Consider the following 24,881-nt stretch of genomic DNA (forward strand, 5'->3'; position numbering starts at 1 on the left):
TCCCAAAATTTCAACGCCTCTTGCGATGGTTTGACTCCTTTCTGTTTTAACAGTGCAAATTCTACAAACACCCTCCATATCTCCCCAAAATCATTTCTCCTGCATATTCCCTGTCTTACTTTAATGGCATATGATAATTTATCATTAATAGCTATATCCCACACCTTTTTATACCACTCTTCCATTTTATATTCTGCTTGCCCCTTACACTTCCTAGCTATAATAATTTGTGCAGCAGTCAATAAATTTGTGAGCAAATCCTTCCTAGCCCGTGAACCTTCTACCCCATCGTAAATTAATAATAATGCTACCTCTGGGCTTTCAGTCAGCTTTAACCCAGTGATTTCTGTTATCTCCTTAAACACCCTTTGCCAAAAGAATGTACATATTTACACCCCCACCACATGTGAACATAATTCCCGGTTTCCTGGCATCCCCTTCAACATAACACCAAATATTCATTGTTTATTTGATTTAATCTGACTGGTGTTAAATACCATGAATTTATAATAATTTTCTTTTATTCTTATGGACAACATTTTCTTTCTTTTTTTTCTTTTTAAAGATTTGATTGTTATCATTCACTCTAACACACCAAAAAGAAAAAAGAAAGCAAATTTCTATCACCGCCAAACAAAAATGAAGGGAATTAATACATCAACTATTAGCCTTCAAATCATAAAATAAAAGTGGTCTTTTTCTATCGACCAGACTTCCCGTCTATTCCTTATTACAGATTCTGTATCATTTGTTCATTGCCATTACATAACTAGTTTTGTTCAAGTTTAATTACCCTTGATCCATTCATAAGTTTTACATCATTCTTACAACTGCTACTGAAATTATTCGAATGCTGCAAATAACCTTAGACTACAATTGTTATTTTTCAAATATATTTTAAAAACTTCCCATTTTGAGATAAATACCTGTTTTGGTTTATTTTATTTTTTTCTGACATGCTATCTAATTCCGCATATTCAGCCAATTTTTGAATCCATTCTAATCTTGACGGGACTTTGTCACTTTTCCAATTTGCTGCAACGAGAACTCTTGCTGCAACCGTGGCATATAAGAAGATCTCTTTAACATTTCCAAGGTATGTTTCTCCCATATTTCCCCCCAGCTTTGACTATCTATCTGCCCTGTTGTCTCCCTGTTGTCTCCCACACCTCTAAATCTACCTTCCTTATAAGGTCATTCCAAAGCTCCTAGTTTATCTCTAATAAATGCAATGATAAGAAAATAACTGCTGAAAATTGTGGTGTTTTGCTCCTCCTCCTCCTGTGCTATACTAGGAGCCAAGCCTTGGCATTACAGTGGTATCTCGGGTTAAGTACTTAATTCGTTCCGGAGGTCCGTTCTTAACCTGAAATTGTTTTTAACCTGAGGCACCATTTTAGCTAATGGGTCCTTCCGCTGCTGCCGTACCACCGGAGCACGATTTCTGTTCTCATCCTGAAGCAAAGTTCTTAACCCGAGGTACTATTTCTGGGTTAGCGGAGTCTGTAACCTGAAGCGTCTGTAACCCGAGGTACCACTGTAAATCTGAACCTGGTCTTGTGGTTTGTCATCCTCTAAACTAGTGTTTCTCAAACTTGGGTCCCTGGCTGTTGTTGGACTACAACTCCCATAATCCCTGACCACGGGTCCTCCTTACTAGGGATAATGGGAGTTGTAGTCAACAACAGCTGGGAACCTAAATTGAGAAATGCTGTTGTAAACAAACTACAAGCTGTAACTAAAGTCTGTTCGTGGCTTACCCCTCATGGCTTTTTTGGGACGTGTGTGTAAACTATGGATGAGTTCCTGGAAGCCCAGCAGGAACAGGGGAAGGAGTGATGTGCTGGTGGTTTTCTCACTGTGCACTAGTAGTTCTTCATGCAGCGCTGAGTTAAACAAGGGAACTTCCTTCCACAGGAGGCTGCAAAGGCCAATGACTTTGATGGCTTTCAAAGAGGAACAGGCAACTTCACAGAGGACAGGACTGGTGGCTACTAGCAATGACAGCTCGGCTCGGCATCCACAGTAGGAAGCAGCAATGGATCTAAATGCCAGTTGTTGGACGCGGGTGGTGCTGTGGTCTAAACCACAGAGCCTCTTGGGCTTGCCGATCAGAAGGTTGGTGGTTCGAATCCCCATGACGGGGTGAGCTCCTGTTGCTCTGTCCCAGCTCCTGCCAACCTAGCAGTTTGAAAGCACACCAGTGCAAGTAGATAAATAGGTACCGCTGCGGCGGGAAGGTAAACGGCGTTTCCGTGCTATCTGTTTTCCGTCATGATGTCCCATTGCCCCAGAAGCAGTTTAGTCATGCTGGCCACATGACCCAGAAAGCTGTCTGCAGACAAACGCCGGCTCCCTCGGCCTGAAAGTGAGGTGAGCGCTGCAACCTCAGTCACCTTTGACTGGACTTAACTGTCCAGCGGTCCTTTACTTTTTACCTTACATGCAAACCAGGCCGTTGCATTTATTTAAGGACTTGCCCAAACCACATGGATGAGAGAAGGCACTGTATGTCTTTCCACACTACTCTTTAAAATGCAATAATTAGCAGTTTACCTGCATGGAGCCATCTTAATTCATGATTTACCTGCTATTAGGAACAAGTAGTAATTAAAGATATCCCATGGATCTCTAGTGTTTAGCTCCATGACACACTGACTCATATTTAACTGTTGCTGCGGAGCGGTGTTTTACTGCCACTCTGCGTGTGACCTCACTAATACATTGGCTCCAAAACAGTTACAGATAGGTAGCTGTGTTGGTCTGCCATAGTCAAAACAAAAAAATTCCTTCCAGTAGCACCTTAAAGACCAACTAAGTTAGTTCTTGGTATGAGCTTTCGTGTGCATGCACACGAAAGCTCATACCAAGAACTAACTTAGTTGGTCTTTAAGGTGCTACTGGAAGGAATTTTTTTGTATTGGCTCCAAAAGTCACCTTTGTCTGGGGAGGTCAGGTTTGGGGGCCGAATTGGCCATTTGTCGTTCTGATGACCTGGTCCAGGAGAGAGATGGGCGAGTGAGAGCCTGTTAATCTGGCTGGCTGTCTCAGCAGCTATGGATACCTCTGCTCACAATATTCCCCTGCACCATTTCAAAAGCTTAGGGATCAGAGATTTTGTGTTGCAGCAGTTCAGTTTTACACGTGAAAAAATGTAGCTTGAAATCTTACTAATTTGGAGAGGATCTGCAAAAGAGGAGTGGGACAAAATACTCCCTGAGATTTGTGAAAACCTGGTGGCCACCTACCTGAAGTATCTGACCTCTGTAATTGCCACCAAGGGTTTTGCCACCAAGTACTAAGTCATCTTTTGCAAAAGGATCAAATACTTATTTCACTCATTATAATGCACATCAATCTCTGACTTTTGTCTTCTGGGTTTCTGGGGGTTGTCCTGTTGTTACTCTGTCTCTCACAGCTACAATAAACATACCATTAAAATTATGGACTGGTCATTTCTTGGAAGTAAGCTCTTCACTTCTGGGTACTGGAATGTGTTGTTGTTTAGTCATGTCCAACTCTTCGTGACCCCATGGACCAGAGCATGCCAAGCACTCCTGTCTTCCACTGCCTCCCAGTTTGGTCAAACTCATGTTAGTAGCTTCGAGAACACTGTCCAACCATCTCGTCCTCTGTCGTCCCCTTCTCTTTGTGCCCTCCATCTTTCCCAACATCTGGGTCTTTTCCAGGGAGTCTTCTCTTCTCATGAGGTGGCCAAAGTATTGAAGCCTCAGCTTCAGGATCTGTCCTTCCAGTGAGCACTCAGGCTGATTTCCTTCAGAATGGATAGGTTTGATCTTCTTGCAGTCCATGGGACTCTCAAGAGTCTCCTCCAGTGTTTTTACACAGACATTTAATCAAGAACAATAATCTTTTATATATACCTGAAGAGTCCAACTTATCCCACAGTCTTACTTGAGAGATTTAATCAAATGCACCTTTCACAGGGATGCGGGTGGCGCTGTGGGTAAAAGCCTCAGCGCCTAGGGCTTGCCGATCGAAAGATCGGCGGTTCGAATCCCCGCGGCGGGGTGCGCTCCCGTTGCTCGGTCCCAGCGCCTGCCAACCTAGCAGTTCGAAAGCACCCTCGGGTGCAAGTAGATAAATAGGGACCGCTTTCTAGCGGGAAGGTAAACGGCGTTTCCGTGTGCAGCTCTGGCTCGCCAGAGCAGCGGTGTCACGCTGGCCACGTGACCCGGAAGTGTCTTCGGACAGCGCTGGCCCCTGGCCTCTTGAGTGAGATGGGCGCACAACCCCAGAGTCTGGCAAGACTGGCCCGTACGGGCAGGGGTACCTTTACCTTTACCTTTCACATGAATAAAAGCTGCGTATAGCACACCACTTGATTTCTTAACATAATTATCTATCAAATACATAAATAATTATCTATCAAATGGGCTGGTACAAAGCAATGGTCTATACTGGATCTGCCTTGTCCAAACCCAGTTTGCTCTTCGGCAAAAACAGCTTCATCAGTTATCCAATCAACAAGCTTACTGTAAAGATGCTTTGCATATAATTTGCTAATTACAGGTAGCAAAGTAACTGATCTATAACTAACCGGACCAAATGAAAGGCCCCTTTTGAATAGACTACCGCATAACATTTAAGGCAGTAGATAAAGGATTTGAACAGAAACATCATGGGAGTAAAGAAAGGGAAGTCAAAATATTAAGGAAAGACGGCATTGAAACTTAACTGAATTTGTTAAATTGTATGAAAATCAATAAAACATTTTTTTTTTGGGGGGGGGGAATTTACGCGCAGGGATGGTTCCAGAAAATAGCATGGGGTGGCTCCCTGGCAACTGGAACACTGAAGGGCCCTATCCGGTTGCCAATGCAATTTAATATTTATATGTAGCTGCTGAGAATGGCTATTAGGAGAGTTGGAGCAAAGTGTCACCAGTATGTGGATGACACCCAGCTCTATTTCCCTGTAACATTTGAGTCAGGAGAGGTGCGCATGTCATGGATCTGTGCCTGGATACAGCAATGTAGTGGATGAGAGCCAATAAGCCAAGACTGGATCCTGACATTATTTTAGGAGGCTTAAACACCTTCCACAGAAATTCAAAAGTTTCCCTAAAGCCTAGTTCCTCATCACGGCATGTAGCTTTGAGAGAAAAAGCGTATGATCTACGAGGAGGAAAAAATTGTTTCCGCTGGGAGTTGGAACTCATTCAAATGATACCAATTTCACTTGGAAAAGTGCCTTTGATATGACAACTACAGACAAAGGCCTTCGTCACTCTGTTCACACCCCTGTGGTTAGAGATTAGAAAAATTAGAGGAGCTGATCAACAGCCGCATCCTATGTCTTTAGTGTGTTGAATGCAAAAGACCCTAAATGTGAACTGACAGTGCCAACATTTTCTTTGTTTTAAAAATAGCTGTTTCTATTTAGGCGGCAGCAACATTTTCATTTCGAAAAAAGAATAAATTCCTGAGGGTTAGCCAGGTTAGCCCATGGCAGCCGCCACAACCAAAATTCTTGTGGCTCCTCAAAGATTAATCGCTTATGTAGAATAAGCTTTTAGGGGCCACTGGATGCAGGAAATGGCCCTCTATCCAGTCAGCTGATCATCTCAGGCACCTGCCCGTGGGGGCTCCGGCCTACCACAAATGCTTATATTAGCAGTTGGAAATAAGTCACAATTTGGCTCGCAAGGCAACCCCCAATAAGCTACACTTCTACTCTACAGGGAAGTGGGACCGATTTGGATGGACCTAAATGGTTTCCAGAGAGTAGTAGGGGATGTTTTATCTCATGCTGATGGCCTTTCAGCTTATTTGCTGGTGGCCCACTGGAACGCAGAGTTAACCAGGGCTATAGACTATCTGGGTCTGAAGTGCCCTCTCTGATTGCATGGAATCTGGACAGCCCCGTGGTTTTCTCCAGGGCTAAGGGCAATGAAAGGACGCGGGTGGCGCTGTGGGTTAAACCACAGAGCCTCTTGGGCTTGCCACTCAGAAGGTTGGTGGTTCAAATCCCCGCGACGGGGTAAGTTCCCGTTGCTCGGTCCCTGCTCCTGCAACCTAGCAGTTTGAAAGCACATCAAAGTGCAAGTAGATAAATAGGTACCACTGTGGCGGAAAGGTAAATGGCGTTTCCGTGTGCCGCTCTGGTTCACCAGAAGAGGCTTAGTCATGCTGTCCACATGACACGGAAGCTGTATGCCGGCTCCCTCGGCCAATAAAGCGAGATGAGTGCTGCAACCCCAGAGTCGACCACGACTGGACAAATAGTCAGGGGTCCCTTTACCTTTAAGGGCAATGAAACAATCACTGAGATGGTTAGACCTCAACGTCAACACTACTAAGTGGCGATAGTGATGGCAAAGAGGACCTTCTTCACTGCCGAAAACAGCAGCAGGAGACTCTTTCAGGCGGTTCACAATTCAGCAGACCCACCTTCATTATCGGGGCCCTGTAAGGACCTCAAGATCTTCTGTAACGATCTTGCAGTTTTTTGCAGATAAAGTCGCTCAGATTCAGAAAGAGGTGGACTCCACCGTGGGAGCAGGGCCAGGGCAGGAGAGTGCTAGAGTGCTGTCTAGTCATGTTACATGGGATCAATTCCAATCCATTACCTCCGAGGATGTGGACAGGCTGCTTGGACGAGTGAAACCGAACACCTGTCTCCTTGATCCTTGCCCATCCTGGGTCATAATTATTATTCTGGCTCATATTATTATAAGCCACACCTGCCTGCCTCCCTCACCTGATGTCCTCAGTTGAGGGGCAGGTACAATAGAACAGCTGCAAAGAAATAAATTGGAAGCTTCAAGCGAACGACCGTTTGTTCCTCTGCAAGCAGGGATCTCTGACCAGAAGCCTCACTGGGAACAGAAGAAGCAGGAAGCTCCCCATCAACTACTATTGAGTGGGGCTTATTTTTTCCATTTCAAAGAGGCAGTATTACCGTAATCCAAACTGCTTCCTCCAAATGGAGACCCTGCAACCACCGGCCAGCTGATTGGCAGTTACTGTGGCCTCCTTGGAATACTGACAGGTGCCAATCACCCAGCATCAGGTGACTGGCAGACCAAACCGCAGTGGGTGGGGGAATTAAGAATCTGCATGTCTGCTGCGTCCAGTTCCCTGTATTTGTTCCATGCAGCTGAAGAAGCAGTCAATGAGATGTGCCATTTAAAACACCACCATTTGCAAAGAAATTAAGGTTGGAGGAGGCAAGACCCCAGCAGCAGAGGTCTTGTCGAGATTTTTGAGTTAACTTCAGATGAAGTTTACATCATGTCATTCCTTGAAGGAGAACTACCTGAAAATGATTTACAGGTGGTATTTAACTCTGATTAAGCTTGCTAAGATGTAGAAGACTGAATCAGTTAAGTGCTGGAGATGCAATGAGGTTGAGGGGACGTTCTTTCATATGTGGTGAACCTATAAAAGGGTAAAAGAGTATTGGGAAATGATCCATAATGAATTGAAAAAAACTTTTTGAAGCACTTTTAAAAACAACAACCCCAGAGACGTTTTTGTCGGGGATAATTCAGATGGAAATTCTCAGGTGTCAAAAAAGGTTATTTATGTATGCCACTACTGCGGCCTGTGTTTTGTTCGCGACCAAAATGGAAAACGAGCGAGGTCCCAACCAAAGAAGAATGGCAACTTAAATCGAGGGAGTACGCGCAGCTTGTGGACCTAACATATAGAATAAGAGAACAAGAAGAACATACGTTTAAAGAAGATTGGGAAATGTTTATTGAATATATTGGGGAAATTGTGTACACTTGAAAAAGTTGGCAGCATTAAGATAAATTCAACAGTGTAAATAAGTTTTGATGGATGTAATAATGGAATAATGAATGGTTTAGTTTATGTAAAATAAGCAGGGATTTATGTTATGCAAAATGAACCATGGAAAGAGAAGAAGGGAAGTCATTGATAGTTTAAGGTTGTTAAGCAACCTTTTAACTTGTAAAGCAGAAAATTTAATAAAAATGCAAGAGAGAGAGAGAGAGAGAGATTTTTGAGTTAACCGCAGAAACCACAGCATGCTGGACTAAGCCTGGTGCTGCAAGTAGTGTTGTTTTGCCCCTAATTATAGCATTTTGAAGGAAGTGGTATTTCAGCCTCCTTGGTTTGCTTTGCAAGTCCCTGAACTTGCCCGGTCACCTGCAACCTCCTCCGGAAAGCTTACTAAGGCAGTACCTGAATCTGCAGCACAGGATAGAGCAGCGTAAAGCTGTCTCCCACGGCTATTAAAGATCGTTCACCTGGGGAGCCTGGGAAAATGCCTTTTTTGCTGCTGAGTTATCTGGAATAGCCTGGCAGGTGTGCCCTTCCCAGCAAAAACTGGCAGCTGAAGAGCTCCACGAATGAATTCAGCAAAGCCTTCTTCAAAACCACAAAACAGGCCTTAGGAGGCCCACAGTGATCCAAAACATTTCTGTACGTGTCGCTCCCATTGTTTGCTCTGTTCCAAAATTTATGTATTTCCCCCCACTTTACCGCCCAGTCATTTTAGATACTCTGTTCTTTGCTTCTCAGTTATGTTTTAAGACAGGCCATTTTTCTTTGCTGCAGGGACTGAAAACCTCACATATCTGGAAAAAATACATTAAAAATTAAAGTATATATATATTTTAAAATGTGACACACAGTAGACGAGATAATTGGTTGAAGCAGAAGTTCGCAAGAGTGCTAAAAGATTTGATTGTCTAATCTGGCTAATTTCTTTTAAGAGCGTAACATTTGTTAGCCCATGTAGGCACATAAATATTTAGCATCCCTACTAGCAAATCCAGCTCTCTGCATTTTCGGGACGTTTAATGATATCTAATCCCTTAATTATCTTTCTCTGCTCAATATTTCAACAGCGAAGCCTGGAAGCTACAGAAAAGAGCTTTCATTTAAAGTTTGCCTGCTGCTCCCAGTAAAAAATTCCAGAGCAGGTCAAACGCTTGAGAAATCCCATTGAGACTTGTGACATATATCTGGCTAATGTGGGGGTGGGTAGGTAATGAGAACGGCCAATGACCATCAATAGCACCCTGCGTCAAATCTTTCCTTTGGGGTTCAAAGAAGTTTCAGAGCAATTTTTGGGTGGTGGTGGGAAGCCGCAGGGGAAACAGAGAAAGGGGGTGCTTTATTACGTTTGTTCGTATAAATACAAAATCACAATCAATGATGTCAAAATACAACAATCCCTCCTAAAGGGCAGCCTGCCTGCCTGAATCTCTCTCCTGCAATCTTCTCTCGGGGCAATTGGTGGCAGATAGCCTGGAAAAGTAGCTGGGGAGTGGAAATGGATAGATATATAGGAGCCAGCATGGTATAGTGGTTAAGAGCGGTAGTCTCGTAATCTGGTGAACCGGGTTCGATTCCCCACTCCTCCACATGCAGCTGCTGGGTGACCTTAGGCTAGTCACACTTCTCTGAAGTCTCTCAGCCCCACTCACCTCACAGGGTGTTTGTTGTGGGGGAGGAAGGGAAAGGAGATTGTTAGCCACTTTGAAACTCCTTAAGAGTGAAAGGCGGGATATCAAGTCCAAACTCTTCTTTTTCCTATTCTCACAACTATTTGCTGTCAGCAATTTTGTCTGGAAACCTAGTGAGATGAACCAAAGGGATATGAGCAGTGCCGGATTTACGTATAAGCTAAACAAGCTATAGCTTAGGGCCCCACACTCTTGGGGGCCCCCAAAAAAATTAAAGGGGAAAAAACTGGATGTACCTTTCCAAAATATAAAATAAAAAACAAATAAAATAAAACCTACATACAGTAACAGTGCTTTGTGTTGTGTAGGCTCCTATGATGTAAGTAATGGGCCCCGCCTGCTAGCCTGCTCCCTAAAATATCACTGGTTTGCTCATTTCTATGTATAGGGTGCCTACATTCTGCATGGATGGGTTGCATGGCAACATGTGCAAATGGCTTTAGATACCTATTAGGTCCATAAATTACCATACAGCATATATTCAACACAAAAAACAGCAACAATTTGTTTTTGACAAAGGACAGCTGGACATATAAAGGGCCCTATTACCTTCAGTAGCTTAGGGCCTCATCAAACCTAAATCTGGCCCTGGATATGAGAGTTCTGGACGGGAAAGGATTTGAGCCCAATTCATGCGCCACTCACATGTTGCCATGTTCACGGAGGAGTGAGGCTGAGTTTTAATGTGTGCCGCTCCCGACATCGCTACCTGCTTCTGCAGCAAATGTGTGTTGGGTTGGGTTCTCTGCAATGAAATTCTGATGCAAGAGCATTTGCTTTTGACTTGGGGTTCAGTCAGTGGCGTAGTTTGAGAAGGCCATGGGGCGATTACCCCAGGCACAAAATGATTAAGGGAACAAAATCTCAACACTCAGTGTTGAATATAGTTGTGTGCTTCTGTTGCTGGGCTCCGTTGAAAAAGGCTTCTCCATGCAAACCAGGAAGTGACTTCTCGAGACAACGGAATGACTCTTATTTTTATCTCTGCAGCTGCGATCTCCTGGGTGACACAGTTGAATGCACATGTGTACTCTGTCCATTTTCCTTCCTCCCACCCCTTCTGCGTGGCCCCGGGCTCTGGCAACCCACGCTACACCACTGAGCTCAGTGTGATCAGGACAATGCTCCCTGCTGCTATCAGGCAAAAACAACATCAGTGAGCTAGTGAATGTGCAGAATAATATAGAGTGATCTCTGCAGTAAGGACCAGCAGGATATAGCATGGATTTCCATGGTCTCCAGTTTTGTGTCATGCCATGCGCCCCATGGGGGCCATTTTGTGACTGGCACCATAGCACTTTCTCTCAAGATTTAAATTTCCGAAAGTCCAGAGGTAGCATTGTTATCAATTTATGACGGGGTAGAAGGTTTGCAGGCTATGAAGGCCTCGCTCACAAAATTATTGACAGCTGCACAAATTGGGGTAGCTAGGGAGTGTAGCTAGCAGTTCGAAAGCACCCTCGGGTGCAAGTAGATAAATAGGGACCGCTTTCTAGCGGGAAGGTAAACGGCGTTTCCATGTGCAGCTCTGGCTCGCCAGAGCAGCAATGTCACGCTGGCCACGTGACCCGGAAGCGTCTTCGGACAGCGCTGGCCCCTGGCCTCTTGAGTGAGATGGGCACACAACCCCAGAGTCTGGCAAGACTGGCCCGTACGGGCAGGGGTACCTTTACCTTTACCTTTAGGGAGTGTAAGGGGCAAGCGAATATAAAATGGAAGAATGGTACAAAAAGGTGTAAGATATTAATGATAAATTAAAATGTGCCATTAAGGTAAGACGGGGAATATGTAGGAGAGATGATTTTGAGGAGATATGGAGGCTGTTTGTAGAATTTGTACTGTTAAAATGGAAAGGGATCAAACCATCAAAAGAGGTGTTGAAATTTTGGGAGGTTGGATAGTTACGATGGAATGGTCTTGGTGGTGGTGGGGTGCACATTTTTATTTTTATTTATTTATGATTATTACTTTGTAGGGGAAAAAATTCCTTTTGGTCCAAAAAGATTGGCAATCTCTGATCCAGAGTGTACTTCCTCAGGCTGCAGGTGGGACTTTACATGGCTGAAGAGAAAACATTTCCATAAAACTTAATTCAAAAACATCCAAGCAGGAAACTAGTATGTCACAGAGAACATGAGTCAAGAACTCTTTCCCCCAACATCTAGTTTTCTAATTTTTGTGTGTAGAGGTTTTCATTTTGCCAGATCCATTCATATGAGCTCCCAACCATGGTCTGAAGCAGTTTAGACCAGACACAGGTTTACCATCTCGTCTGCTATTAGTGTGAATTAGGACTACAAAGTGTGGAAGAGAAAGCAAACAGACTAGTTGCCCCACTTTCCAAGAAGCCAGGCCTGTAATAATCCAGTCAAAACAGGCACACGGGCAACTCCTCCCAGCACATACATTTATTACTGTTTATTTCCGTAAAACCATCAGTGTGTGTGGCATTTTACAAAGCAACGAACAAGAAAGGCAGTCCTCCGTCCTGAGGAACTTACAATTTAAATGTCAACAGCAGGAGAGGCAACAGAGGGAGGGAAAGGCAGAGCAACGGAGAATGGGATGGATATGCACAAATGCATTTGCAAGTGCAAGTAAAAATGTTGTGAAAACTAGGCAGATCTTCTCTTGCTATCCATACTACAAGAAATCCAGAGGGGTGGGGATAGGGGCTCTTCTATCCCACCTCCTAAAAGCTTATAACAGCAGCAACAACAATTTATTTACAACAACAACAACAATTTATTTATACCCCGCCCATCTGGCTGGGCTTCCCAAAAAATATTAAAATACTGTAATACATCAAACATTAAAAGCTTCCCTAAACAGGGCTGCCCTAACCCTAACCCTAAAAGTCTGGTTGTTGTTGTTCTCTTTGACATCTGGTGGGAGGGCGTTCCACAGGAAGGGCGCCACTACCAAGAAGGCCCTCTGCCTGGTTCCCTGTAACTTGGCTTCTCACAGTGAGGGAACCGCCAGAAGGCCCTTGGTGCTGGACCTCAGTGTCCAGGTAGAACAATGGGAGTGGAGACGCTCCTTCAGATATGCTGGACCAAGTCCATTTAGGGCTTTAAAGGTCAGCACCAACACTTTGAATTGTGCTCGAAAACGTACTGGGAGCCAATGTAGGTCTTTCAAGACCGGTGTTATGTGGTCTTGGCGGCTGCTCCCAGTAACAAGTCTAGCTGCCGCGTTCTGGATTAGTTGTAGTTTCCGCCATCCATCCTACAACCGCCTCCAGACACTCACACATTATCCAAATGTCCAAATCAAAACAGTCTCCAAACTCATTTTACCCTTTCCTTTGTAGGACATCCTGTTCACATTATCCCTTCCAGACACAGGAGCCATAGGGAGAAAAACTTAGGGTGCACAAGGTCTTCTGAAAATGGGGAAAGGATATCCATGCTGCTTTTAGAAATAAGCTAGGCAATATGAGCCCCAAAGCAGGAGATGGAGAGCAGAGAGATGCAATTTCTTGCTTTTCTAGTAAAAACAAAAACAAAAAAACTTTAGAATAGCAGTAGGCTCGTGGGGCAAATCCAGTTCACCAGATGCCCTACTATTCACTCATGATATAACCTAGTGGCTATTTTAAAGAAGCAAGTTAGCAAAAATGAACAAATGTCCTTCTAGTTCCATGAAGCTATGTTCACCCTATATGAGACAGTTTTCATCCTAGGGATCATAGAATCATAGAGTTGGAAGAGACCACAAGGGCCATCGAGTCCAACCCCCTGCCAAGCAGGAAACACCATCAGAGCACTCCTGACATATGGTTGTCAAGCCTCTGCTTAAAGACCTCCAAAGAAGGAGACTCCACCACACTCCTTGGCAGCAAATTCCACTGTCAAACAGCTCTTACTGTCAGGAAGTTCTTCCTAATGTTTAGGTGGAATCTTCTTTCTTGTAGTTTGGATCCATTGCTCCGTGTCCGCTTCTCTGGAGCAGCAGAAAACAACCTTTCTCCCTCCGCTATGTGACATCCTTTTATATATTTGAACATGGCTATCATAACCTTAACCTCCTCTTCTCCAGGCTAAACATGCCCAGCTCCCTTAGCCGTTCCTCCTAAGGCATCGTTTCCAGGCCTTTGACCATTTTGGTTGCCCTCCTCTGGGCACGTTCCAGTTTGTCAGTGTCCTTCTTGAACTGTGGTGCCCAGAACTGGACACAATACTCCAGGTGAGGTCTGACCAGAGCAGAATACAGTGGCACTATTACTTCACTTGATCTAGATGCTATACTCCTATTGATGCAGCCCAGAATTGCATTGGCTTTTTTAGCTGCCGCGTCACACTGTTGGCTCATGTCAAGTTTGTGGTCAACCAAGACTCCTAGATCCTTTTCACATGTACTGCTCTCAAGCCAGGTGTCACCCATCTTGTATTTGTGCCTCTCATTTTTTTTGCCCAAGTGCAATACTTTACATTTCTCCCTGTTAAAATTCATCTTGTTTGTTTTGGCCCAGTTCTCTAATCTGTCAAGGTCGTTTTGAAGTGTGATCCTGTCCTCTGGGGTGTTAGCCACCCCTCCCAGTTTGGTGTCATCTGCAAATTTGATCAGGATGCCCTTGAGTCCATCATCCAAGTCGTTGATAAAGATGTTGAATAAGACCGGGCCGAAGCAAACCAAGGGACCAGTCTGAGCCATGGAGTTTTGCTAGCTGGCTCTATCTGTCACTAGCTAATTCGCTACCAGTGAAATTCTTCTTTCTATTCAACCCAACAGTGGGTTGTTGTCTTCTCAGGTGGTAGGCTGTCTGTCTTATTGGTCTGTACTGAATTCTGGACCATTGTACCCCAAGGACAGAATGCCTTGTGCTGGCTTGACGCAATGACTGTATCCCTCTCCAAGCCAATGTTATCATAGGCAAAATAATTTCTAATGGTGCTCAGCTATTTCCAAGGTGTTCAGCCTGACTATTGGATGGAAGTCTAGGTAATGAGACAATTCAACACTCAAAAGCTTAAGCTAAAAAACAACCGTGGGGAAATCGCACTGTGCTTGTTGTTATAAGCAGCTCCTACCTTTCAGAGACAAAGGATTAACTTTTGCGTGTTCTGTTTCCTTCGACTGTCCGTGCCGTTTGCGACCTTTCAGGTACTGCGTCACCCTTGAATCAACCACATCTTTTAGCAGCAAGCAGACATCCTAGAAGAAATATTTGTTTTCAGACAGGTTGGAGCATCTTCTACAAAGTCTAAGAAACCACTTGTGAATTCTCAGATTTGTTTATCGTGCAGTGTCCTTGCAAACAAGCTGAAAAGCAATGCAGGCTGCAGTTCTAAACTTGATTTGAAATCAACTGCATATATTTTTAAGTACATCATGGTCATTCCTAGATCCACGTATACTAAGCGAGCATTTTGGATATCGGAGAGGAGGGAAATAATAGAAAATAGATTAGTGACAAATCCCAGAGCAATCTTACAGCTGAGGGCAGGAGCAGCAAAGTGACTGCTCTTTGCTTTTGTACCGTACTTTGTACACATCAGTCAAAATAAAGAGACGTCCCTCAAGCTTGCAGGCAAAGGGATTTGGCAAACAGGAGAAGGCAAGCAAAGTGGGGGAGGCAGAAAGGTAAGCATCAAGACTGACGCTGCTTAGTTGCTGTCTTTTAAATGGAAAGGCAGAATATAAATGCAACACATCACTGCCCTTATTCTTCCTTAGGCAAATATAAATGTTTTCTTTTCTACATATGCTGCTCTATGGGCTGCTGTGACATTAAGGAATCAGCAAGACAGGCACACCCCTCCAGCTGGGAGTAAAGAGAAGCAAGGAAGGGAGATGCTCCTTTGCTGCAGTAGCACAAATACCTGCAGCTTCAGCTGTTCTAGAAGATCATGAACTCCAGATCATACATGCAGGCAGTATCTTCAAATCTATCTATCTATATCTATATCTATCTATATCTATCTATCTATCTATCTATCTATCTATCTATCTATCTATCTATCTATCTATCTATCATCTATCTATCTATCATCTATCTATCTATCTATCTATCTATCTATCTCTATCTATCTATCATCTATCTATCTATCATCTATCTATCTATCTATCTATCTATCTATCTATCTATCTATCTATCTATCTATCTATCATCTATCATCTATCTATCATCTATATATCTGTTTTAAATTTTCTGTTTTACAATTTAAAATACTCATTTAAACATCCTTAAAATATCAATGACTTCCCTTCTTCTCTTTCCATGGTTCATTTTATATATCATAGATCCCTGCATATGTTATAAAAACTATACCATTCAGTATTCCATTATTGCATCCATCAAAACTTGTTTACACTGCTAAATTTATCTTAATGCTGCCAGCGTTTTCAGCTGTACACAATTATTTCTTATATATTCATTAAACGTTTTCCAGTCTTCTTTAAGTTATAATCTCCTTTGGTTGGGACCTCACTTGTTTTCCATTTTGGGCCTAACAAAACATGGGCCACAGTTGTTGCATACATAAATAACCTTTTCTGACAACTGGGAATAGTCACCTGAATTATCCCCAACAGAAAGGACTCTGGGTTTTTTGGGAAAGTACTTTAAAACACTTTTTTCAATTCATTATAGATCATTTCCCGCTACTCTTTTACCCTTTTACAAGTCCACCACATATGAAAGAATGTTCCCTCAACCTCTTTGCATCTGTAGCACTTATCTGATTCAGTCTTATACATCCTTAGCAAGCCTACTCGGAGTTAAATAACATCTGTGAATCATTTTCAGGTAGTTCTTCTCCAAAGAATGACATGCTGTAAACTTCAGATCACTTTTCCAGAGTTTTCCCCTGCAGTATCTTCAAATATTGTATCAATTCCAAAAAAAAAGAAGAAAAAAGGGAGCCTCCAGCAGCACAAATAAAAATTCCCAAGATATTAAAGGTACCCCAGCCCGTACGGGCCAGTCGTGTCCGACTCTAGGGTTGTGCACCCATCTCACTTAAGAGGCCGGGGGCCAGCGCTGTCCGCAGACACTTCCAGGTCACATGGCCAGCACATGGAAACACTGTTTACCTTCCCGCTAGTAAGCGGTCCCTATTTATCTACTTGCACCCGGGGGTGCTTTCGAACTGCTAGGTTGGCTGGCGCTGGGACCGAGCAACGGGAGCGCACCCCGCCGTGGGGATTCGAACCGCCGACCTGACAATCGGCAAGTCCTAGGCGCTGAGGTTTTACCCACAGTGCCACCCGCGTCCCTCCCAAGATGTTAGGAACATGCAATAACCAAATGTGAAGAAGTCAATGCAATCTCCTGCTTCCCCCGCTTAAAATGTGTGCTTTTAAAGCACAAACGATTGAGCCTTACCTCTCTCTTACGATCAGAAAACCACACTGTGTCCTTACTGGAGTCACGCGACGTAACATGGAAATCCACCAGAACAGCAAAGTTTCCACACTTCGGATGTTTGTGGTAGAAAGAAGAAGAGGGAGATAACAGTGTTATTATACACATCATCATAGAATCATAGTTGAAAGGGACAACAGGGGTCAGCTGATCCAACCCTGTGCAATGCAGGAATCTCAACAAGCTGTTCCTCATCCAATTTGAAACCATACCAGACGCTGCTTAGCTTTGCAAACATGCTAGCCGTTTTATTGCTGCAAGCTTAGTGTGGTTCTTGGAGTTCAAAGCTAGGTCTTATATGACTGAATATTACCCATGTGCAGGATATAACATAGCATCATAACTGCCCTACGAACATGCTGTTTAGCATAGGAATCTTCATATTTTGTTATGAAAACCTAATCAATTCAATATCAATGCATCAACTAGCATGTATAAACTTTAACATAAAAAAATTACCCAATTCACGCCAGCTTAAGTTTTTAAAAATGGATTGAGAAATTCTTCTTTGAATTGTGTGCCTGACATTTCACGTTAACCTATCAAACTGTTCACGTTACTTTTTTTAAAAAAATTAAGAACCGCCTTTTCCTAGCTACGTTGGCCTAAACAGAAATGAATGAGTGGAGGAGCATTCTGTGGTGTTCTAGGTCTCACCTGTGGCAAGACCAGGTGAGGGTCTGGGGGTCACCTCTATCACCAAGGACCTCAAGTATCCCTTTTCCAGCGGATGAGGTAGTTTGGTAGAGAAGAGGGAGCTGTGACTGACGAGTACCCAAGAGAAAGTAGACATCCTTATTGGTGAATATTCATCCGTGGAAGCACAGAGAGATACAAGGGCTATGTCGTCATCACTATTCAGCTGCCCAGCACAAATATGTGTCATGACATCAGAAATACATCTTCTTCTTTGTCTATCACTTGTAGCCGAGTAAGATTGTCTTCCATCAACACAGTCTTAACAGTGAATCCGTAAGTGACCATGGAGGCCAATTCTGGATCCACATGTCCTTCCACAGTGGGGACATAGGTTTCCAGGCAAGATGTTGATCATGACGAGGGTTTGCCAAACGTGCCTTCCTCGTAGTACGTTTCTCCCTTTCGTCCTGAGCTCGAACATCTTCAAAGCCCATAGTTCTAGTTACAGGTAGGTAGTCGTGTTAGTCTGCGTTGTAAAAATAAAATAAAAATAAAAATCCTTCCAGTAGCACCTTAGAGATTAACTATGTTATTGGTTCCAGTTACAGATAGGTAGCCGTGTTGATACGCCATAGTCAAAACAAAAAAAATTCCTTCCAGTAGCACCTTAAAGACCAACTAAGTCAGTTCTTGGTATGAGCTTTCGTGTGCATGCACACTTCTTCAGATACACTTCAGATGTGTATCTGAAGAAGTGTGCATGCACACGAAAGCTCATACCAAGAACTGACTTAGTTGGTCTTTAAGGTGCTACTGGAAGGAATTTTTTTTGTTATTGGTATGAGCTTTCGTGTGTCATATAGTGAGAGTGGGGAGGGGTATTACTCAGAAGGGTATATATAAGGGTCTGTTGATTTCTGTTTCCAGTGTATCTGAAGAAGTGTGCATGCACACGAAAGCTCATACCAGTAACAAACTTAGTTGGTCTCTAAAGTGCTACTGAAAGGATTTTTTTTATTTCAAAGCCCATGACACCTTTGGTAAAGGCTGTTCTCCAACTGGAGCTCTCGCAGGCCAGTGTTTCCCAGTTGTCGGTGTTTATGCTACATTTTTTTTTAAAAAAAAGATTTGCCTTGAGAGAGTCTTTAAACCTCTTTTGTTGACCATCACCATTAAGCTTTCCATTTTTAAATTTGGAATGGAGTAGTCACTTTGGAAGACGATAATCAGGCATCCGCACAACATGACCAGTCCAACGAAGTTGATGTCGAAGAATCATGGCTTTGACACTGGTGATCTTTCTTCTTCCAGTACACTGGTATTAGTTCGCCTGTCTTCCCAAGTATGTGTAAAAATTTTCAGAGACACCATTGATGGAATCTTTTGAGGAGCTGGAGATGGTGTTTATAAGTGGTCTATGTTTCACAAGCATACAGTAAGGTTGGTAGTACAACAGCTTTGTAAACTATTACTTTGTAGACATACTGACAGCAGCACTCATGCCTTCACTGCATAGCAGCACTTGCACGCAAGGGTGTGGCCGCCCTAGTCCTTAGTTGTCTTTCAAAGGCAGTAGCCTCATGGTTACCAGTTGCCACCATCCACAAAACGTTGCCATCAAACAAGCATAAACAGGAGGTGTCAGTAACTCATCTATCTGAACTACCTGTGCACAGTGAGTGAATTGTTTGGTGCAACTCGCCTTGCAAAGAAGTCTCAAGTTCTCCCCGAGAACCATAAATCTACATTTCTGTGCATTTGGCCCGTCAACTGAAGGCTCCTATCTACATGGAGGCATCAACATGACGTTCTTTTCTGTCTAAAAGGACAGACCACTGCTTCCATTTCCCACCGTTTGGGACTAGGATCAGGACGCTAATTCAGAGGGAAAGAGAGCTACCTGCTGGAAGAATGCAAATTCTTATCCTGATGAGTGAACGAGACTACAGAGGTTCAAAAGTTCACAAGGAGTTGCTCATGTTCGCGGCGAGCGATGATAGCCAAAATATGACACAAGTGGGAAATCATCTGTAGACAGGTGTCAAAACATGTTCCGTTGATTTCTAAATGCTATGGGATTGTCTTTAAAATATATATATATATATGTTATTTTGCAATGTATGACTTCTCGGTGAAGATTTATGTGTGTCCTATAAATTTATTTGTGAAAGCAGAAAGAATTTGTGCGGCATGTAAGTACTTAATATAAGTGCTATTTATAGACAGCTGGTCATACGCAATTCAAGTAACCACGAAAAATATTACACGGGGCACCATGGTAATGCAAACATAAGTAAGCCAGGTTTGAATCCCCCATTCCAGCAGTAAATGAGGTGGAGTGAGCAGCCTTTCATCAATTCTTTCCTCCAAAACCACTTTTTGCTAACACAAGCTCTATTAAGACACACAGGAACCAGCAGGCGATGAGGCAGAGCAAGATTTTCCCACCCACAGAACTTGGCTGTATCTGAAAACATTAACAGGTACACCACAGCTGACTTGCCTCCTGTCTTAACCCTTTAGTAAGAAACCTCTGAAAGGAAGGCAGTGAGAACGTTTCCTCTCTCATCTACCAAGTCATTCTCCAAGCTGTGTAAATTGGGATGAAATCTGGGGCTCTAAAAATGGGGATATTAAGGCTGACAGGTGTAATGGGTGGCCCTTATCAAGGAACTTGTAAGATAACCTCAAGCTGGCCCTTATTTAGGAAAAAAAAGCATAATCAAATGATGTCTTTCTGTGTGCCATTACAGGACTCAGGTTTCTGAAGGTGCTGCCAGAACTCTTGATTTGCCAAGGATGAAAGGAGAAAGGGAAATTATCATGCTGAAATTCTCCACACGCCCTGCCAGAAGCTACCAGGATCATTATTATTATTTAAATGAATGTAAGAATTTCGTTTCCCATACATATCTCGAGGCGATTTAAAGGCACACCATGGGATCAACCAAATGATGGAGAGGCTCAAGATTTGATGGCAGATACGTTCAACCACATGTGGTGGACATGCAAGATAACAAAAGCATTCTAGGAAATGATTTATAATGAGTTGGAAAAAAATGTTTAAAATAACGTTGTGAGAAAACCAGAAGCTTTTTAATTAGGAATTTTAGGTGCAGAGATATCAAAGGAACAGATGCGACAACAGCAGTGCAGATACTACTGGCCCAGAGATAGAAAGAAATTAAAGTTCCGACCAGAGACAAATGGCTGATGAAGATGATGGACTACACCAAAATGGTGAAAATGACTGGGAAAGTCAGAAACCAGGAGGAGAGAAGCTTTAACAGGGAATGGGTTACAAACTTTAATAGGGAATGGGTTATACAGCTACAGGCTTACTGAATATTCCTCCACATGTTCTCTGTAGTTGGCATCTATCCATCTCAGGAGACAATGGAAGAGTGTGTCTTCAGGCATGAAGTCCAACTGTTGGAGAGTTATAGCGTCTGCTGTGGCTGTAGAGACTGATATGGGAGAGACATGTTTTATTGCTGCTGGGGCAGATGAAGGTGTCCGGTTTTGCTGCTACAGTCGCACCATGGCGTTTCTTATCTCTGAACTCCTCCCAGGGGTCATTCCTCTTCTGGTCACAGCTGTGTATACATGACCGGGCTGTCTGTCTCCAGGCGCTGTGGTCGTCTGCAAGGGGTTCCCACATGGCAGGGTTAATGTTGCCAGCGTTCATGTCCCATTTGCCTTCATGTCTTGGCAATGCAGGGTTGGTCTGCCAATGACCTGAGTGCCTGAAGCCAACCCTCCCATAGAACACATCCTTGGGGATCCTGCCACATTCCATTCCATGTACATGAACAAGCGAAGTGTAGACCTTGCTGAGACAGGAGTGTAAACATGGTGGGAATGTGGGCTTTGGAGAGTACATCTCTGTTTGAGACTCTGCTCTGCCATGTGACGCCAAAAATCTTCTGGACGCAGCACATATGGAAGGCATTGAGGTGTCACTTATGGTGGGAAGAAGTTGCCCACAACTCACTTCCATAAAGCAGCGTGTTCAGCTCGCAAGCCTGGTAGACCTTCATCTTGGTAATACTACTACTACTACTAATTATACAGTGGACCCTTGAGTTACGTACCGCTATGGATATGTAACCTTCGGGTTGCAAACCCGGAAGTGTATACCTCCGTGTTTCGCAGCGCATGCATGTGTAGAAGTGCCCTATTGCACTGCCCGCGTGCATAAAAGCGGCACCTCCAGTTACAGACTTTTCAGGTTAAATATGGACCCCTGGAATGAATTTAATTTGTATATAGAGGGTCCACTGTAATAATTATTATTTATTCCCCATCCATCTGGCTGGGTTTCCCCAGCCACTCAGGGTGGCTCCCAACAGAATATTAAAAACATGATAAAACACCAAACATTAAAAACTTCCCTAAATAGGGCTGCCTTCAGATGTCTTCTAAAAGTCAGGTAGTTATTTATTTCCTTGACATCTGATGGGAGGGCATTCCACAGGGAGGGTACCCCTACCAAGAAGACCCTCTGCCTGATTCCCTGTAATCTCACTTCTTGCAGGGAGGGAACTGCCAGAAGGCCCTCAGAGCTGGACCTCAGTGTCCGGGCAGAACAATGGGGGTAGAGACGCTCTTTCAGGTATACTGAGCCGAGGCCGTTTAGTGCTTTAAAGGACAGCATCAACACTTTCAATTGTGCTCAACAACGTACTGGGTATTGGTCATTACTCATATTGACCATCCTTACTTAGCCAGAATGGCACCATCCACACACAAGGTGGAAGTAACAGAGGCTCAGGGAATCCCTGAGGTTTGCAGAAGTTCAAACAACTTTTCGGTGGGAAGAAACCAAGGTGGGGCACCCCCAAACATGTCAGCAAGGATGCTCAGGCGGTACAAAATACTGAATGATTCTTGTCAGGGTCGACTGGAAAACTGGGGTGGGTGGAGTGGAACTTGAATGGGCATCCTGAGCAGGAACAGTCCACCCTGTGACCACTGGATTCACGTTATCACTTGTTGAATGTAACATGCTAGGTTTTTTTATACGATATACTGGGAGTACATTTTAAAATGGCCACAGAATGTTCCCAGATCCGTTCAGTGTTAACTATTGACTGGATAGATATTTTTCAGGAGCTCTTTATCTCATCAGATTAAAAACATGAAAAGTTTCGGTCCAGCCGCCATCTGTTAATTCTTCATTCTTGGGAAGAAAACAGAGGGCAGGCTTTTGATAAAAGAAGATCAAAGCATTCTGTTCTTTCGGTGAGTGATACCTGTAACACAGAAGCCTAGCAAAACTGATTTCACAATGACCCAGTTGTAAAGGTGCCTTCCTGCTATTGATATGATATTTCTAGTACTCGAATAACCTTCAATACTTGAAAACTGCCTCGAGTAATTCTACGTCTGCAGCGTGATGCGTTAGCTAGACCCAGGCAAATGCAAACTAAGCTCTTCAGGAGTGCAACCTTGGCCAACTTGGGGGGAAGAGTTGTGGAAGCTGGACCTACCAAAAGACAGCGATGAAGGTCTGCCCCTAAGCACCTCCGACGGCGTCTTTGAAATTAGCCAGGCATCAGGATCATTTTGCATCCAGCTATCAACCATTTGCGACCAAGTGAAGGTGCCTTGGTGCCAGGATGGCACTTGACATCTCCACCACTTAGAGATGCATGCCTGGGAATCATTGGATCTGGACTTTTCGCACACTCTAATACCCCATACTGTAGAATTCGATCCGTTATATTTTATCGGCACAATCAGAATGAATTTCTGGGACCAAATTGCTTTTTCTTGTGCATCCTGGGTAGCAGTCACCATTCAGAAAAAGAGGTCGGAATAGGCCAGATTGGTGGGGTATAAATAATAAAATTATTATAATTATTATTAGTATTACTACTACTACTACTACTACTATTATTGGCTTTTCTTGCTTAAGTTCTCAAAGTAGCCATCTGACCTAGGAATCAATCAGTCAGGCTATCCTTTGAAAAATAAGACTTTAGAGCTGTGTGGCACTATGGGTTAAACCACAGAGCCTAGGACTTGCCGATCAGAAGGTCGGCGGTTCAAATCCCCGCAACGGGGTGAGCTCCCGTTGCTCAGTCCCTGCTCCTGCCAACCTAGCAGTTCGAAATCATGTCAAAGTGCAAGTAGATAAATAGGTACTGCTCCGGTGGGAAGGTAAACGGCGTTTCTGTGCGCTGCTCTGGTTTGCCAGAAGCGGCTTAGTCACGCTGGCCACATGACCCGGAAGCTGTACGCTGGCTCCCTCGGCCAATAAAGCGAGATGAGCGCCGCAACCCCAGAGTCGGCCACGACTGGACCTAATGGTCAGGGGTCCTGCTACCTTTACCTTAACCCAAAATGACAACTAGATATTCTGTTTGGGGGACTGTACCCTTGGGCTAAGAAGCCATTTGGCGCCTAGCTTTTATATCCGAGTTTCTAACACTGGCAACAACCCATGTGACATCAGGGAGTTCATGCAATGGATGGCTACATCTTCGCCGGTTAGTGTCTGCATGCTGTAAAACCGTGGGCGGGGAACTTGCTATTCTATTTGATTAAATTTAATCTTCTATCCCATCTTTCTGACAATGACCGCTCCCCGCTTAAAACGGGGGGCACCCTTTGCGTGGACGCGTGCAGCCCCTAGACCTGGAGCGGCTCCAACAGCATAGGCTAGGCTATGCCATCCCTCAGGTGGGATACCTGGAGGTCTCCGCCTACCTCAGTCAGTTGTCCAATCCCACCTGGGGGAAAGGGTTGCCAAGGAGACCAGGCCAGGTGGGGGAGGGATTACCTGCCCACACAAAGGAGGGAGGATTTTACCTGGGAATTCTCACTTGGCTCCAGAGCTTCTCCCACCCTACCCACCCTCAGTCAATGTCTTATGTTGCAGGTTAATTTTCCTCACATGTTTTGCAAGTTAATTTTCTTCACAGGTATGCGGGCGCTGCTACGTTAAGGTCGCTGTTAAAGGGCCGGAAAGGAATTTCCCTGCATTGGCAGGTTTCGCCTTTCCCGTAGCAAAACGTCACAACTTTGGCAGTATCAGGCCTTGGGCGGAATCCTTTTGTCCATCTTCCTCTTTGCGGCGGCGATACCAGGGTTCCCCGTTAAAGGGGTTTCTGAAGGGAGGCTTTGACCGTACGCCGGAAGGTCGTCATTGCTCTCCCCTGCGGCGGCGGCGTTACGGGGGCGGCTATCTCTGCTTGAACATATGTTCTCCAGAGCCGGCCCATCCCCCACACACACACTGGATAACCCTGATGCTCCCTAGGTCCCCGGCTGGGGACTGGGGAGGGAGAACGCCCAATGCCTGAGCCAAGGTCTACCCACATTTGAAATTTAATAAAGTTGTGGCCAATTTAATCCCATAGCACGTTGTCTTGAGTCGTTATTCCACATGACGGGGGGACCGCG

The 24,881-nt window shown here is 44.2% G+C and overlaps 1 protein-coding gene across 1 annotated transcript in view; it reads right to left on the reverse strand.

The window, feature by feature from the left end:
* SLX4IP (SLX4 interacting protein) overlaps window positions 1-24,881 on the reverse strand; it is a 95,630-nt gene that overhangs the window by 24,940 nt on the left and 45,809 nt on the right. The window contains 2 exon segments of the mRNA XM_081906602.1: window positions 14,497-14,620; window positions 16,794-16,883. Coding sequence (XP_081762728.1) covers window positions 14,497-14,620; window positions 16,794-16,883 — 214 coding nt within the window.

The sequence above is a fragment of the Podarcis melisellensis genome (assembly GCF_964234715.1).
Source record: "Podarcis melisellensis genome assembly, chromosome: 3".
Taxonomy (NCBI): domain Eukaryota; kingdom Metazoa; phylum Chordata; class Lepidosauria; order Squamata; family Lacertidae; genus Podarcis; species Podarcis melisellensis.